The sequence below is a fragment of the Embiotoca jacksoni genome, unplaced genomic scaffold (assembly GCF_022577435.1).
Source record: "Embiotoca jacksoni isolate LCO1_2020_lvr unplaced genomic scaffold, fEmbJac1.0.p SCAF_2, whole genome shotgun sequence".
NCBI lineage: Eukaryota > Metazoa > Chordata > Actinopteri > Embiotocidae > Embiotoca > Embiotoca jacksoni.
In genome coordinates this window covers 9,431,899-9,450,766 of record NW_027185340.1, presented here as the reverse complement: position 1 = coordinate 9,450,766, position 18,868 = coordinate 9,431,899, and the positions used below count along the sequence as shown (strand labels likewise).

At 44.2% G+C, this 18,868-nt stretch overlaps 1 protein-coding gene across 1 annotated transcript in view; it reads left to right on the top strand.

Annotated features, from left to right (window-relative positions):
* Positions 1-3,121: 3,121 nt before the first annotated feature.
* The window catches only part of LOC138201185 (kalirin-like), a 93,125-nt gene continuing 77,378 nt past the window's right edge, over positions 3,122-18,868 (top strand). The window contains 1 exon segment of the mRNA XM_069154431.1: positions 3,122-3,396. Coding sequence (XP_069010532.1) covers positions 3,330-3,396 — 67 coding nt within the window. The 5' untranslated portion in view covers positions 3,122-3,329.

Genomic DNA, 18,868 nt, shown 5'->3' with positions numbered 1-18,868 from the left:
GTGTTTGTGACCAAGTTCACTCACACGCACCGTTTTTTCTTCTGATTGTGTTTCATACATCAGTTTTATTAATTAACAGTCATCAATCATTGAATGCTTTGTTGGTAATAAATTTCACTGAACTCAGAATAATAGAAAGTAAGTAACAGGTTTGTGTCTCCCTCTGTTGGTCACATTATGTACTACACTGGTTCAACTGTAAGTCCGAGGCCTCAGCTGCATGATGGGAAGTGGACTGCTTGAATGTTTTGGTACAGACTTCTGGATGAATGCCTCCACCTGCTCCACCTTTTACAGGAGGATGTAAACATGTGATTATGGAGTCAAGAAACAAATATACGAACAAAGTAATATCATGTAAATATGAAGTATTGTGAAGCTGCTGCAGCACCAGAGCGATTCGAGATGAGAAACGGAGGATGCGGATCTCCTGTCCCTGAACTCATCAGCAGTCTGACATCATTGGGGGTCCCAGAGGGCGTCAGGTGAAACTACAAGTCACGTGACAGGATCATCGCACAATGAACCATGTTGTCATGTGCAGGGTTGTCCACCGGGTGGCGGTGGCACACAGCGAGAGGGTGCAGCGGCCAGCGCGAGGTGTTCAGGCTCTGCAGGTGATGAGTTCAATGGTTGTTCCTCCTTTTTTTTTTTATATTTCTAAAAACAAAACAATAGAGTTGTTTGTGCAACAAAAACCAAAACAAAGAGCTAAAGAAGGCTAAAATGCTACATGTAGCGTAGTTCTTATTATATAAAATATTATTTAGTGATGCTTTCAGGACTGTAGAGAAGTTTGAGTAGAGAAATAGGAGGTACTGATAGTGCAGGGAATGTTGATGTTTTTAAATCTGGTCATTAAATGAATTTAATTTATTTATTGTATTTATTCAATTATACATTTGACAAGGTTTCACTTCTTGGTCTGTTTTAAAAGTTTATTTGAATTTTAATGGAATTTTATTCATATCGTTGTTTACACTATTGCAATGTTTTATCTAACTTTAAAGTGAATTTTGTCGATTTATTTATGGCTTTGTTAGTTTGTATAAGCGTATACTTTATTTTCGTTTTTAATGAACTCCAATTGCTGCCTGTTTCCTCATTACTCATCAGTGTTTTAACTGAGTGTTGAGAACGGACGGTGAGAGGCGTGTGTTCCTCTGATTGATTGATTGATTGATAAAACAGATCTTAAAGTCCAAAGCCTCTTTATGACGTGTACAAATTAAAACGTGTGATATCAATATTGACAGATGAGCCCTTTATGGTCATGTCGTCTCCACACGTCGGGGCGCTTTACATTTGATTTAGTCCGTTTCACAGCTCAGATATTTACATGTATTCTACGTTCACACTGGGTGTGACTCCTTAAAGATGATTCAGTTTCCTCCGTCCGTTCCCTCCAAGTTCAAAGAACCTTCGTCTTCATCGCCCTCGACTGGTCAAATATGTCAAAGAATAAAATCTGAATTGGAGAGAAATGGACAAACACGGAAATCCTGTTAGTTTCATGTCTGATTCACCTGCTCGTTTGTGGGTCTGGGAGGAAGATGAAGGGCGAAGAGGAAACCACAGACGGTATATAAAACTGGACGTAACCCGATGCAGAAGTGCCTTAAGCTGCAATACCATCGAGTGCCACTAGAGGTTGGCTCCAAAAAAGCCTCCGGCTCCATAGACTCCCATTCAACTTCTCTCATCAAATACAAAGTCAATAAAATGTCTCCAGCAGTTAGTAGCTAAAGTCACTCCTTCTTATTAGTTTTCTGGAGGTCCATCTGAAAATAATCCCTCATTCATTAGAAAATAAGCTTCAAAAAGACCTGTTTTTGGGGGCATGTCTGTTTGATTGACAGGCCTGTGGTGCAGTCAGGTTACAGCTATCGATTATCGATAGGCGGGACGTAGTATCGTCGGGTTTCCAATCAGATCGGTCAGATCCACCGCTGGCTCCTCCCCCCAGCTTGTCCAAATATGGTCACTTCCTGCTCCAAACTGGGCCGAATCTTCAGCTGCTAAAAGCTTCTTTAACGTGGAGGTGAGTTTTTAAAACGTGTTTTTAAGAAGCAGCAATCAGAGATTATTTTTATATGTTTATTTTGTTTATGCTTCATATCTTTTTTGATTTTCATCTTGCTTTATGTTTTCATTGTTTTTCGGTCGCGTACTTTAAATTTGGGAGCAATTTGTTTGAGTGTAGCGCAAAGCAATCAGTAAGTCTTTATTAATCCTTTCTGAGCTGGAAGAGTCCATAATGTTTACATTCAGCGGGGTTTTTCCATCCAGAGATGAATTTCATGATTTCTCCTAAAGATCAGCAGTGATTAAAAATCTATTCAATCATAATAATTACAATAAACTTTACCTGTATAGCACCTTTCATACTATAAATGCAGCTCAAAGCATTTAACAGCAGCAATTTACATGCAATGATTCCCATAAAACAAATATAATGGAAACATGTTAAAATTTCATTTAAAAATAAAAATAAAATCCACAAGAACAGATCCAATTAAACACAAGAAAAGACATGGATAAGATAGAATAGAGTTAAAATATAAAATACATGTTTCTAATGTTTATTTCAAACTGAAAAGTGATTTTAAAAAAAAGAAGTATTATTTAAATCTTTAAATCTATTTATCTGGATATTTATTTTCATTATTTGTCACCCAAGTTGTTCCTCTTTGTAAAACAAACAAAAACAAAGAAAAGCTAAAGATGTAAAAATGAAACGTCAACAACTGTCATTTACAAGTGCTTCCATCATGGTGTTAATTATTTAAAAAACTAATCACTTATCTGTTGCTTTCTGTGCAGCACTTTCAGAGATTAAAAAGCCAAAACAACAGCTGAAAGATGCTAAAATGCCAGTTAATATTTTTGAACTAATCTTTTTTATATACAAAATAATACGAAATCATTTGCCTTATAAGTCATTATTATTATTATTATTTTTTATTTTGGCGTCAGTTTTAAACTAATTGAAAAGCTTTAAGCTCACAGATGATGCTAATGAAGATCAATGGGTTGAACTGCTGGAGAGAGTGAAGGAGGGAGGAGGGAGGAGGAGGAGGAGGAGGGAGGGTGGGAGGGAGGAGGTGGAGAGACCCTGGCGGACAGCGCAGACGGAGGTTGGACCGGGAACAATAGACAGAAACGAAGCCAAACACACGGAGCGAGCGGAGCCGGAGCGGCGGATGGAGGACGGAGGACGGAGCCGGACGGAGGACATGTGAGGAGTAGAGCGGCGAGGATTCTCCGGAGCGGACCGCTTTGTTCTCCCTCTTCTCTTGTCGGTGGATTGTATTGAACTGGATTCCGATATGAACCCCGCAGAAGCGGCCGAGGAGGCGCCCAGCGACCCCGACACTGATGCCTTCTACAAAACAGGTAGGAAGAAGCGGCGCGGCCGCAGAGCTGCACATCGACACAAAGGCTCCTCGGGCGGGCTGGAACGAGCCGGAGGTGCCGCCGTGGGGGCGGGTGATGGAGGGGCAGGGGATCCGGCGGCGGCAGCTGGGAACCCGGATCCGGCTCCCGGTAATGGAGGGCCTGGATGTGCCGCTGTGTGACGGGTTCACATGCATATGCAGTGTGTGTGTGTGTGTGTGTGTGTGTGTGTGTGTGTGTGTGTGTGCGCTGATGCTGATTGTGATTGTCTCTACAAAAGGAATCACATCAAACCAGGAAATGTGTCCTGCATGCTGCTAAATGACGCTTTATGGAGGTGTGTGTGTGTTTGTGTGTTTGTGTTTTTGTGTGTGTATGTGTGAAACGACAAGATGTCTGATTGATTGTGACTGAACTGATTTAAAATCAGAGTGAGAGGAGGGAAAGTGTCTGTTTGGATGTTATGATTAGTGTGTGAGTGTGTGTGTGAGTGTGTGTGTGTGTGTGTGTGTGTGTGTGTGTTGTGTGTGCGCGCGTGCATGTGTGTCTGTCTCATTATTCTCCTCACTAATTAACCCATCAAGTCATTTCACCTCTAAAACTGCTTATTTTGTCGAACAAACAACTTCCAGTACAGAAAGTAGGAGTCGTCTCAGCAGCTGCAGATCATCTGCTCTTTTTATTGATCTTTAAATCAGATCGTTCGATCAGCAAAAACGACATCATCAGCTGTTGCGGTGGTTTGATTTGATCGCTGAAGTGGAGAGCAGAAATATTCTCCTTCAGCGGGACGCCTGGCTGATCATGTGGACGTTTTATCACAATGGTCAGTCTGACTCTGCAGAGGATGTAACTGATCAGATTGATTGATGAGTTGCTGAGCATGAACCTTGACGGAAGCCGATGCTGTGTGTTGTGTTGTGTTGTGTTGTGTTGTGTTGTGTTGTGTTGTGTTGTGTTGTGTGTCTGTGTGTGTTGTTTTTCTCCTGAGATGGAACTTTCGTTGGGTTTTTAGGGGACGTGTTTGTGCTGCAGGCGGACACACCCCGACTCTCTAACTTTGTTAGGAACCGTCCTGCCGGGACACTTTATTAAATCAAACACACTCTCTCTGAGAGAGTTGTCGAGATGCCATGTTTGGTCTCCTCCTCCTCCTCCTCCTCCTCCTCTTCGTCGTCGTGTCTCCCCATCATGTTACATGACTGTCAGCTGGAGCGGCGACACGCTGGGCTGGAAAAACACATCTGATTCACTGTTAATCTGGTCAAAGGTGAAGTCCAGTCTGCAGCTGATGAAGGGAGGGTGCAGTCAGTCTGTGTCTGTCTGAGGATTGTGGGTAATGTAGTATCTACAGACTCGCCCCCCCCAAAAAAGTGCGTAAAAGTTAGATCCAGAAGTCCGTTAACAGCAGAGTGAAACTTCAGTCTTTTGACGTACTTCAGTTTATTTATATAACTCTGATTCGTATTCAAATGTATCCTGTTTGCATTAAATAAAATCCGATGCCAGCTTCGGATCGAAAACATTAGTTGATTAGTTCGGGCTGTTTTTTTTTGTCGCTAGTGGTTCAGTTAAAACAAATAAAATGGTTCGGGTTTAAGAAATCCGCGCCGCGCGTCGAACGCGTCGCAAACTATTCCCTCGGGGCGATTACAGATTTGCGTCCGCGCAAGTTGAAAATATTGAACTTTACAGCCTCGCGAGCAGCGTTTTGAACACAACCGTGAGACCCGACCCCCGGCGTCCCGGGCGAAATCCTGGGTTTGACCCCTCCGACGACCTCCGCGCGACCTCCTTCTTTGACGACGGTCGCGTCCCGACATATTCAGGCCGATAGACGACGACACGACATCTCTGTATTTGTATTATTCGAAGTCGCGTTGAAGCCGCGTGCGAGGCGTCTCGAGCACTTTTATTAAAAACAGATCGTGATCAAAACAAAATACCAAAAAAAAAGGGGTTTCCTTCCATGTTTGAAAACCTACGGCTGCAAAACATGGGAATGGGTAAACAATGACATGAAAGTAAATTATTTCCGTCTGTCGGCGTTTCTGTGTTCGTTCATTATCTCTAATCCTCATCACAGCGGCTGGATATTAAAACGTACTTATTCCTCCGCCTCCTTTAATGATAACGGTGCTTGTAATAAATGTTTTTTTTTTGTTTTTTGTTTTCGAGGCTCGGTGAGCGACGAAAAACTAAACCTTATGCATATAAACGGTGTTTCTCGTCCCTTTGTATCATATAAAATTAATAATATAGAATAAAAAGTTGATGTACAGCGCTGCCCTCTCTCTGAACACAAGTTTCAGAAAATAATGACCCGAGATGTCGTATTTTGTTCCGATTTTAAACCATAAAAGTGACTTGAGTAGCAGATCCAGGAGTGAAAACCTCTGATTGATGTGTTTTCTATCAACACCGCTGATGGACCTGCTCACAGTGGAAACCCTCACGTTTACCAGCGCAGCAGGGAGACGTTCATCGACTTTTTACATCACGTTTCTCCTCTTTGGTTTAAAAAGAAAAAACAAAAAAGAACGAAGCCGGGGGGCTCCGTCGAAACGGATCAACTCGTATCTAAGGACATGATATCTCAACTCTGTGTTTGCAGAGAGACCTGACGGCAGACGTTCCTCCCGGTTTCAGGAAAAAAAAAAAAAGAAAAAGAAACCGAGTCGCGTTGAAGCGCTTCGCCGTGTGAGAACTTTCACACACAGGAAATTAGACTCCCGTCTTTATTTCTAAAATCCAATTCCCGCCAAAGCGGATACGATCTGCTCCGCTGAGCTGCTAATAATCCGAAGCTCCCGCCGGTCTTGCGGGTTTTGTGTTCAGGTCCTCCTCCCTCGGTCGGCGGTGCTGTCAGACTTCTTAATGCCGCCGGGACACGTGAGCGTCGCCGTGGCTTTTATGTTTCCGCTGCTTCCGGCGTCGTTCGGAACAACTTTCTCTTCTCCGACGCTCGGATTCAACCGCTCGGGGGGGAAAAGACTGCTTGTGTGTATTTGCTGGGTTCCGGTGTTGACGTGTGGATCGACTGACCGGCTGACACGAGGAGGAAGAATCCGGCCAACCAGACTGTCTACCAACTGATGGCGTTAAAGGGTCGCTCCGCCGGATTTCGGCAGGCTGTGTTTCCGTTCATCAGTCCCTCCAGGAGTTGTTCTCAAACATTTAGATGTAATTCGTGGAGTTTTAAGTGATTTTCTTTTTTCTTTTTTGCTGTTAAATTGCAGAAATGAGAAAAAAAAAAAAAAATCCCTCAACGTGACAAAAAGGGGCTCAAAGTGACGTATCTTTCCTGAACAGACCGTCTGTGACTGTAATATAGAAACAAAGAATACATCTGCTGTCAGAATAAGAGCTTCACATGCTTTTTAAATCACGTTCATTCGACACTAAAACAAAGTTCAGTCTCTTCCAGCTGGAAGTGGAGAAAACTCATTTAACAATTTACAACTCACTGTGACATCACAAGCTCACTGTGACATCACAAGCTCACTGTGACATCACAAAAAACTCGCTGTGATATCACAAACTCAGTGACATCGCAAGCTCACTGTGACATCACAAACTTACTGTGACATTACAAACTTACTGACATCACAAATTCACTGTGACATCACACACAAACTCACTGTGACATCGCGGACTCACTGTGACATCACAAACTTACAGAAGTCCGAACAGCTCAGTTACTAAATACGTGTGCATTTCTCTGCAGATTGAGCGTTTTGACACTTTCACAGTATTTACATAACCTGGAGCTGCTTTATAATCAAAATATAAAAGGAAATCTATATCTATATACTTTGAGACCTTTTAAAACAGCACCCTGTAGAACACAAAGGCTCCTTCTGCTGTTAAAATAAGAGCTTTAAATGATCTTTAAATCACTAAAACAAAGCAAAGTTCATGTTTCTTCCAGCTGGAAGTGGAGAAAACTCATTTAACATGTTCCTCGTTCCATCACGAGACCACGTTTCCCACAAACCCCGTCGCTTCCTGTTGTTGCGGCGAGCTAGCAGCAGTTTGTTTTGATGGTGAGAGGAGAGGAAGGGGCGGAGCCTCGCTGGTTGGAAATGAACATATCTTGGTTTTATTTTGAAAATCAGACTTTATGCTGTAATACTTTCAGCAGAGATCCTGTTCACGATGGGGTTTTTTTGTGGACGTTTTACTGCCGGAGATCTGCTCCCCGTCTGACCTGATCACCGACGTGTTCATCCGCCGGCTTGTTTCCACGGGTACGTCTTGCGGACGTCGTAACAAACCAGACATCAGACGAACTGACTCCTTCCTCGTCGGAGCATCTTTCACCGAGCGTTCGGTCTGAACTACATTCTTCTACTTTAATTGTTGCATTTAAATGAAAAGTCGGTAAATATTAAACGCAGAGAAACGACACGGAGAGCAGGGGAGGACGAGCCGAGCGCGAGTCCCTGAAAAAGTCACTCCGACACGAGGACGCAGGCGGCTCAGTGTTATGCTAATCAGCGCTTTATAAATAGGACCCCGAATTATCGGTCGGAAACAGGAAGTAGCGAGCGTGCATTCATAGCAGCGCGCAATCAGAGAGTCTTTATCACGACAACCGACGCCCAGCTGTCTGTCTGTAGTGGCTGCTGTTGCCACGGGTACCAGATGAGCTGGGATCAGTGATATCATTCTGCCGCGCGGAAACGGGTGAAGGCCCAGCAGCTGCACGCGCAAGTGCATGCTGGGAGATCGGGCCTACCGTCACACCTTGTGGAGCTCAGGTGCTAAATGCTTCCACACAGAACCTTCCTCCTCCTCCTCTTCCTCTTCCTCCTCCTCCTCCTCCTCCTCCTTCAGTGTGTTGTTCTCCCAGCGAGCCGGGGAGCAGGCGCTCGCTGCCAGCATGAGCAGCCAATTAGAGTTCATTATCTTGGCTAATCTGCTGAAAGCCGTGAGTAACGTCTGTAACCATGGAGATGTTTGGTAAAGACAAAAAGGTGGCAGCCGCTCACCGCTGGAAACATCGGCAAATATCAGCCGTAAGATGACGTCGGCGGGAAGTGTTCGGTTTCAAGCCGTCCCCCGTCTGTAGGTTAAAGGTCCGTTTAGCTTCTACAGAAGAAACGTCGGGTCATTTTTTTTTTTTTTTTAAGCTGTCGGTGATCGTCGACTTGCATCTGAAACTTCTCCGCATGAAAGCTGGAACCTCCGGACTTCAGAATCAGGACAGGACGGGATGCTCGGTGTCGGCGTAGAGGACGTCCGGTACGAGGACGCCGTCAAAACGTTCACACGCGCTGTAACAACCGTTAAGAAACAACGAACTGATTCAACTTATCGAACACGAATTCAGAGACGAGTCTCGGCAACGTCGGCTGCAGTTCTCAGAGCCAGATCAGTGAAATCGCTCCGGCTTGTTTGTTTGGTGGAGCTTTGGACGGCGTCATCAGAGGGGTCCTTTAAATCAGAGGGGTCCTTTAAAACAGAAGGAATTAAAGCTCACGATAAGACCACTTTTCCCCCATGATTCTTGCCACCTTCTGTTTTGACGATTGTTTTTATTTTAATAATGATGATGATGATGATGATGAGGGGATGAAGAGCTCCCGACTGTCCATGAAAAGTTATTTCTGTTGATAAAACGGGTTTTATTTTGAAAGGCTGACTGAGCTTCCACTGATGAGCTTTTATTGTGGAGGAACTGTGAGAGTTTTGCTAAATGACGCGTTGCTGCAGATGTGGCAGAGGCGGTTTGAAGTATCTCCGGAGGCGCTGACCTCCTGAAGGCAGCAGCCGGTTTGTGAAGTGTTCATTTTTTTTTTTTTTTTTTTTACCGGAAGCAGTCGTGAAATCATTTAAGTGACGTGAACGGTGCTTTTTTTGTTTTGTTTTATAAAATCCATTTTAAGAAAAAGTTAGCGCTCGGAGAAACGTCCAGTCGCTGCACCTTAACGGCTGAAAGTTAGTTCGTAAAAGAGTGAAATAAGAAGTTTTAATGTCGGATTTACCAAAGTTCGATAAATTTTTCTACTTTTCCGACGTATTTTGTTTCTTCTTAAGATGAAATCAAAGCTGTTGGATGAGATCGAGTGCAGGTTTATTTTTGTAGAGACGAACTGGAAGCTCGTTTCTGTGAAGCAGGAAGACGACCTGTTTCAGTGCCCGAGGTCTCCGTTTGGTCTCCAGGAAGTAGTCGGACCCTTAGCAACCACCTAGCAACAGAGAGGATTTCTAGTCTCCAACTGAATAAATACAAAACATAGAAACACTAAACTGCTCAGCTAGCTCAGTCTGGTTGGAACTAAGATATCTGATGAACAAAGATATCTGATGAACAAAGATATCTGATGAGCAAAGATATCCATGGACTCGTTTTGACGACCGTCTGCGACTATCCTGTTATTAAGATGTCATTTCTTAAAGGAGCTTTTGTTACCGAGCTGATCCGTCTGTTCCCGGTTGACGTCCTGTGATCCGTCCTGGGAGGAGACGCGCAGACGAAGCTCGGTTGCTACGGTTACCGTTGGAATTGATGAACGGGCTCCGACATGCGTGTCAATCAGGAAGGAAGTACCAGAAACACGACCTTCGACCTCTGAGGTGTGCTTCACGTTTGTGTTTTTTTCCGGCCGTATGAGCGGCGCCCTCTTGTGGTGTCCACGACGTCGGAGCTCTAAATGTTCTTTAAGCCCAAAGGTCACGTTTGCTGACGTTTACAGAAAGGTCAGAGGTCGTGGAGGTTCATATTTGGTTTGATGTTAATCTAATATATTGTAGTTTTAGTCACGTAGCGTTTGTCGTCATAATTTAGATAATAATCTACGTCTGAGGAACAGGTTGATCTTCCCCACGGCCTCGTCTTATCTCTCTTTGAATTATTACGTTACCTGCCTGTTAGCATGCTAAACTGTTAGCCTCTGTGGCTAATTTTGCAAAAAAAACCCAAAAAACAACTAAACTCAAATAAAAAAAACAACTAACAATGCTAACATCCAGCTAACAAACAGATAATTCTGCTAAAAACAGCTAAAGTCAAGGTAACAACCAGCTAATGTAGCGATGGATGGTCGCTGACACACTGACAGGTGATGTTTGTCTTGTTTGGAGACGTCCTGTCCCTTTAAGGGAGGCCTCAGTCCTGAGTCATGGTGAGCGAACTGGGAGGGAGGAGCCACACATCTATTATTGAAGTGTGTGTGTGTGTGTGTGTGTGTGTGTGTGTGTGTGTGTGTGTGTGTGTGTGTGTGTGTCTCTCGCCCCTGCTGTCATCTGGAACAATAAGATGCTGGTGCTGAGGAGAGAGAGGAGGACGGAATTCCCTCCCTCCATCTCCCTCTTTGTCTCCCACTCACACACCCAGTGTCACGGCAGATGGATGTGAAGAACGCTTTGTGTGTGTGTGTGTGTGTTTTTGTGATGTGGGGGGGGGGGGGGGGGTGACAGACAGGAGCAGGGAGAGCGAGGCAGCTTAAGTGGATTAGCTCTCATTATCCACCGAGGGAACAAATGAGGGAGAGAGAGACAGAAAGAGTGTTAAATAGATAAAAACAAAGAAAGGATTTCCTCCTCCTCATCTTCATCCTCCTCCTCCTCCTCCTCTTTCTTTTGTCTCCTCCCTCCTTAAAAGCTTTCTCGTTTTTGGACAGCTGCAGCCATATGGTGTGTTGGTGTGTGTGTGTTTGTTTGTTTCTGTGTGTGTGCATCCGTTTCCACTCTGATCGATCACAGAGACGTTTTATAGATGCGCGCGCGCGCGCGTGTGTGTGTGTGTGTGTGTGTGTGTATAGGTGTGTGTGTAGGTGTGTTACCAGCTGATTAGTGGTGCCAGCTGATAGACATTGATGTTATTAATTGCTGTGGGCAGGTGTTTGCCTTTGTCTTTTTGTGTGTGTGTGTGTGTGTGTGTTTGTGTGTGTGTGTGGTTGGGGGGCTTGGAGGGGGGGCGGAGACAGGAAGCTTTCATCCTGATTGACGGAGCTGTGAGGAGCCACCGATAGTTTGTTTGATTTTTAAACTCGCAGATCTGGAGCAGAAGTCTTTTTTCTAAATAAAACTGAAGAAGAAACAAACCCCGAGAGACCGAAGTTCAAAAAAACCCTGCAGATGATATTCAAGAGCAGAAAGCGGTGCGTTTTATGTTGTGACCTTCAGTAAGTGAAAATAAAAACTCACATTTAGAGGAGAAAAATAAAACAAGCTTGGAATGATAAACTGTGCAAAAAACTTCATCTGGTCCCTGAAGCGAGCTTCAACATGTTTCTGCACATCAACCACAGAATGAACTGCACATCAAGTTTGTTTTTTGTTCAGCGTGTGTCTTGGAAAAGATTTTTAAAATAACTGTCTGAATAAAAGTTTGATTTACTCCCAACGTTTCTGTTTATTTTTAATTGACACTTCGCAGAGCTCTGCAGGAAACTCTTAAAATCAAAACCTGGCTGAAGTCGGACTTCAGTTCGTTCTCCAGCTGGCTTGGTAACTAATTTTTGCTCATTTGCGTCCCAGAATGCAAAGCGAACCTGGTACGATAGCATCGAGTGAATATAAAAGTGTTTGTAGCTTCTGGGTTTGAAAAATGAGGCAGATGCAGAAGTGTCTTCAGCTGCAATACCACCGAGTGCTACTCGAGGTCGGCTCCAAAAAGCCTCCGGCTCCATAGACTCCCATTCAACTTCTCTCATCAAATACAAAGTCAATAAAAATGTCTCCAGCAGTTATCTCGGTGTTGTTAGTTAAAGTCACTCCTTCTTATTAGTTTTCTGGAGGTCCATCTGAAAATAATCCCTCATTCATTAGAAAATAAGATTCAAAAAGACCTGTTTTTGGGGGCGTGTCTGTTTGTTTGACAGGCCTGCAGTGCAGTCAGGTTTCCAATCAGATCAGTCGGATCCACCACTGGCTCCTCCCCTAGCTCGTCCAAATATGGACACTTCCTGCTGACAGAATCTGAACTGGAGGCTTCGTAACACGTTCAACAACCAGCTTGCGGTTCCACTGGGAAACCTGAGTACTGTCGTGTTTTCAGCATTTCGTCCTCGACTTGGTACCAAAGAAACGGTTCTCCTGGTGACTCGGGACCACAAACTACCACAAAATTTGTTCGATCTGCCCAAACAAATCCTTCCAACGCCGTTTGGGGAACCTTTGTGTTGTTCCTGCTTTGGTTCTGTTCCTGTATCCGAGTTTGTTTTTTTTTAAACATTGAGATATTTAGTGCACCTTTGTCTGCCTGGGGCTTCACCTCGTATTTATTACCCATTTACTTCTACGGAGATGAACCTCAGCCGTCCTGTGAACCGACGATCATCCCGGCTAAACGACTTTTAACGTGCGGTTTCGTCTCCGTCGGCCTCCTCTGGAGATCGGCGCTGTGCTTGACCCTCAGTAATTATTCACCAGCCGAGAAGACAACAGGAAGTGTGTGTTCGCCTCCCCTGCGGCCGCAGAGCGGATAGGAATCCTCCGAGAGAGTCGGCCCGAGCTGTTATTGGACCTCCTTCATCTCCTATCGATCCCTCTGTCTCTCCGTCTGCAAGGCAGAACGATATCAGTCTGATTTTACGTTCGCTGTGTTTTACAGCCGAAGCAATTCTCACTTCATTGATTAGTTGATGGGAAGAAAATGACTAAAGTGTGTGCTGCTGCTCCAGGCGTTTGAGTTTTCCATTGTTTGAACGTCACATTGGGTTCTGCATCTTATTTACAACCGAGCTGCAATTCAGAATCATTTTACACCATTTCAATTCTATAAAACAGGTCAATCAGAAACTACATATGAAGCTTGGAAACAACTCAGTTTCCTCCAGTTTTTACCCGAGTTACATCGATAGACGATTAACAACCCATGTAGCATGTAATACACCTGCCAGTCCACTAGAGGACAGCGTGTCAGTGTGACGTGTCAATGTCACATGATTAAGGTCCTGTAGGGGGTTAAAAACTGTGTTTAAAAGTGGACGTAGCTTCCGGGTCTGAAAAGTGGACCCAATGCAGAAGAGCCTTAATGTGCAGTACCACTGAGGACCACTAGGGGCTGGCTCCAAAAAAACCTCCCTCCTTCTGATCAGTGTTCTGGTAATAACTCCAGCATTCATTAGATATTAGGATTCAAACACATATGATTTTTGGGGGCGGGATTGGTTTGATTGACAGGTCAGGGGTGCAGTCAGGTTTCCGGGTATAGGTGGGCGGTGCATAGTGTCCTCACTCCTCCCCAGCTTGACCAATTATGGTCACTTCTGGCTCTAAAATAACGAGATGGCGACGGCCAAGAAATCCAAACTCGAGGCTTCAAAGTTACCCGAAAGATACTACGTCCCGCCCACCAATCGCTGTAACCTCACTGCACCACAGGCCTGTCAATCAAACAGACACGCCCCCAAAAACAGGTCTTTTTGAATTTTATTTTCAAATGAATGAGGGATTATTTTCAGATGGACCTCCAGAAAACTAATAAGAAGGAGTGACTTTAGCTAACAACACCGAGATAACTGCTGGAGACATTTTATTGACTTAGTATTTGATGAGAGAAGTTGAATGGGAGTCTATGGAGCCGGAGGCTTTTTTGGAGCCGACCTCTGGTGGCACTGGGTGGTATTGCAGCTTAAGACACTTCTGCATCGGAACCATTTTTTAGAAGCTACGAACACTTTTACATCCAGTCTGTGTTTTCCTGATCTTAACCATGGGGGTTTTCACGCTGAGGCGAGGTCCAACTGTCACGGCAACAACGCTGGCCTCTAGTGGACTGGCGGGTGTATTACACGGTTTGACGTGATAGCATAAAGACGGATCACTTCAGTCCGAACCACGAACACGATCAGTTTACTGTCATATCGGACGGAGAAGAGCCGCAGCTGATGGAAGAAGTGTTTGAGCTGCTCTCTGGTTGGTCAGTTGGTTGTTTTGAAGGGAGGTTGTGTCTCCGACCCATTGATGACCTCGCCGTGAGGTTTGTTTATGCTGCTGCCTCCAACTTTCAGACATCAGCGCTGTTCATTAGTGCGCTGCAGTCAGTAATTAACCTCCCATCCTACTCCACACGGCAGCAAAACACTTCACAGTCAGTGAACAAGGAAACTACTGTGTGTGTGTGTGTGTGTGTGTGTGTGTGTGTGTGTGTGTGAGCGATCGAGTAAAATGTCACAACAGATGAAAGCATGACGGGAGTTTATTTGAACAGTTTGTGTGTCGTTTGTTCTGAACAAAAACAAGAAAAATATTGTTCCCATAAAAATATTTGTGAGCAATTTTCATGGATTTTGAAGACATTTACATTAATTATAAACATATTTCTCACAACCAGCTGCATGGAAACATCTGTGCATGTTGTTTTTATGCTCCGAGTGCTGGTCGAACATGGAGGACTCCCAACGACAATACTGTTCCTGAAGCGTCCGCTGCTAACTTGGAGACATTTTATTGACTTTGATGAGAGAAGTTGAATGGGAGTCGACGGAGCCGGAGGCTTTTTGGAGCCGACCTCTAGCGGCACTCGGTGGTATTGCAGCTTAAGACACTTCTGCGTCTGCCTCATTTTTCAGACCTGGAAGCTACGAACACTTTTATATCCAGTCTGTGGGCACACACGTTCCTGCAAGTTTTTCACAATAAAAGCCTTATTATTATTTTTTTTTTCAAAGAGGTGTTTTTTTTTATCTAATGACACAGAAATGTATTGAGTTTATCAATAAAATGGATCCTGAAGCTTTAAACTTGGCGGCGTTGCGGTCCAGATGACGTGTGGACCGTTTATTCGTCGGTTCGCTGACTGTCCTCAGTTTAACTTCACCCGAGGTTCAAAACTTTGAAGACCTCAGACACGTGAAGATTTGGTGCGCTGTGGTTTTGGCCTGAGTCAGTGTGTGCGTGTGCGTGTGCGTGTGTGTGTGTGAGATCCACATGTCACACTGCCGTTGTGGCGTTTAAACTTTCATTGAGAGTTTTCCGTGCGGCCTGAATGAAGGCAGCAGCTGGTGTTTCCACACCTTCCTTCCGGCGCTCTTTGAAATGTTTCTGTCTTTGAATCAAGCTCTAATTAAACCTCATTCACCCACGGAGACGACTCCACACACACACACACACACACACACACGCACACACACACACACACACTGGTGTCGGCTGTAATTGAGCGAGCAGACCTGGCTTACTGTAGACTATTTTTGGAGCAGACAGAATGAGAGTGGAGCCCATTAATCCTTAATATTCTTCAGTATCATCTGATCTGAGGACGGAGGCCTCGCTGCTCTCCTGCTTCTGATGCTCATCCAACATTCATCGGAGGTATTGAAGCACTATTACCGGGACAGGATCTGAACACGGGGGAGGGTGGGGGGGGGGCAGCGTGAGATCGGACCGGAGTGCCAAAGAATCAGCTCCAACTGGCACTGGCGAGCGTTTCACTCTGCTAACATGTGCCGTTAAAAATGATATGACAAAATACTGAAACAATATTTCATTATTAACTTCAATAACAAACAATATGAATAAAATAAGTGTCACAGATTTACATGTCGGCATCAACGCAACGTTATGCCTTTCGGTATTCAGTTCTCTAGTTCGTAAACAACAGAATCTCAACATGAGCTTCAGATCTGGTGAACAGCTGAGGAGGGTTTGGAAGGTGACTCACACGATCACGCGATCACACGATCACACGATCACACGATCACACGATCCCGATCACGCGGTCACATGATCAGCTGCAGAGCTTGTAACTACTTCCTCACCACCGTCGGCAGATTCAATGTTGTTAACGTCTGATTTTACAAAGTTTACCGTCGACATTTGTCCATTATAACGTAGTTTCGGGCTTCTGTTGCACTTTTATTTCGTAACGAGTCGAGTCGTTCACCTGGACTTGTTGTTTTAATTGAGTTCAATCAACGAAAGCAAATAAGCTTGTTGCAGTTTTTTTTTTTTTAAATGTTACAGTCTGAAATCCAGATGTTCAGAAACCGACCTGGACGTGACGAGAACCTGATTTGTGCTGCCGGTCTGAACGAGTGTTTCCTCCACGTGACATTCACCTCATACAGCTGCTTCCATCCCATAATTATTTTATTTATTCATAATCATATCAAAGTCTGATTCTGGATAATAACTCGCATGATACGATAAGAGTCACAGATTAGAAACGTGTTCGGTGTTACGGGGGAGGCGCCTCTGAGCTGTCAACACACACACACACACACACACACACACACACACACACACACACACACACACACACATTCCAGGTCTGACCGCTCGGTCTAAGGTTTTCCTCGCCACAGACAGCTGCTGTCTGGAGACTGAAAGCTGATCCAGTTTCCTCTGATGGCTCCAACACGTGTTGCATGTTTCAACGTTCGCTTCTTCCAGCGCCGACTTTCCTCGAGCAAGGCACCTCCGGCTTCCTCTTGACCTCTGACCTCTGCTTAATCACGTTCATGTGTGTGAGCGTCTGATGGGAGATAACCGCGTTGAGACATCGGTTAAACTCAATGAGCAAATATTCATACTGTATACAGAAAAAAGTATGATTTTATTTTATCAATCATTATATAATTACCTGTATAAGATTGTCACCATATCAACTTTCCACAATAATGTCGAATAACGTCATCATCTTGAATCTGTATTGATAAAATGTGGCCATATTGTTTCTTCATATTTTTTTTTATTTGGTATTTATCATTTTTTCTATTTATTCTATTATCTATTCTCAGAAGTTACAAAAGAAGAAGGCATGCTGGGAAATGCTAATTATTTTGTGATATGTTAAGCTGTAACTTAGCTGCACCTGATAAAAGATAACATCAAACAGATAAATAGACAGGAAGTGAGGTCATTGGACAAACCAAATTAAGCATTTCCCAGCATGCCTTTCTTTCTTCGTTGACTTTTGAGAATAAAGCAACCAAATAGGTTTAAAAAAATGTTGAAAAAACATGAAGTTTCTGAACATTTTGGAAAAATATAAACAAAGCTGAATGAAATGGACAGAAGACAGAAGGGACATCAGTTTGTCCATAATTTGGACCCTTTAAACCGGAGAATCAGCGTCACCTTATTCTGTTGTTGGCCTCCAGTCGGCTTCAGCTCAGACCAGTTGGACTACAGGACTCGGTGCTAAGGTTTCTGCTGAGCGTGCGCGCGCGCGTGTGTGTGTGTGTGTGTGTGTGTGTGTGTGTGTGTGTTTGCGCGTTTTGCTGAGTCAGCACCCTCCAGATGGCTTCCCTCCATGTGGCTGGAACGTGGCGTGGATGATGTCATCAACCCCAAACAGAAGGGCTGCGATTTGATTGGTTTCCTGCTGAATGAGTCAGATGGTGTCGAGAAGGACAGAAACACACACACACACACACACACACATACATATATACGTATGTATGTATATGCACACAACACTCAGTTTATTAGATCCACCCGGCTGCGAGTCCAACACCTCAGTGAATGATGAGTCAGAGGTGATGACGTCGGTGCTGCTGCAGACGTGTTTCTGTTGCTTCGCTCACTGATCTATGAAACAGTAGAAACACCAGTCGGGACGATGAAGGACGGTTAAACTGCAGCCTGTAAAACAACAAACATTACAGCTGAGACCGTCACGATGACGGTGATTGTCACATACAGTAAATACTTGTAATAAATGATCTAATTGTCTTTTTCTAAACATTTTATATGGCTATTATATGAGCTTGATTAAAGTTCGTTCATGCGCATACGACTCATGAAGAAGAGCTCTTTATTGGCTGTAATTCCACGATGTTAATGTCCAAATGCAGTCGGTGTGTGTGTGTGTGTGTGTGTGTGTGTGTGTGTGTGTGTGTGTGTGTGTGTGTGTGTGTGTGTGTGTGTGGAGTTTCAGTTTGTTATCGTTCATATAAAAAGAAGCTGATTCAGCCGGTTTGGGTGGAGCTCAGCTATGTGAATCAATGTGACTGACGAGGAGCTCAGAGGGAAAAACAACAGTAAGAGACCCCAGATTTAAACCGTAGAAGAAGAAGAAGCCGTAATGAGATAACGTCATGAAAAGAGTCAAACCTCAAAAGACGGAAATTAAATCTGATGTTTCTGTCGGTTTCATGGAAACCAATCGAAGTTTTATACAAATTAAGTGCGGCCAGTTCAAGTAGTTTTGATCAGGTGATGACGTCATAATCGTGCCGTGCCGATCTTGCTTTAAATGAATCGTTCCTGTGCAAATGACGACTGCCTTGCGTCCTCATAAATCAATGCAATGCATTTACAAGATGCAATATATGGACGCCCTGTAGGGTCAGCGTGGATGTGCGACAGGGTTCAGAGACCTGCAACGCTAAACGGAAACAACCGATGGCGTTTCGTCCCGATGTGAATTTGCAAAGTAGCGTCGCCATGGTTATTGTTTACATCGGGCAGATCCAGATGTCCTCATGATATCCCTGTTTCTCTGGTGCGCCCTCTGGTGGAGTCCTCCGGTAACAAAAAGGCAAGTTTACCTCTGGCCTTCGACTTGGCTTTA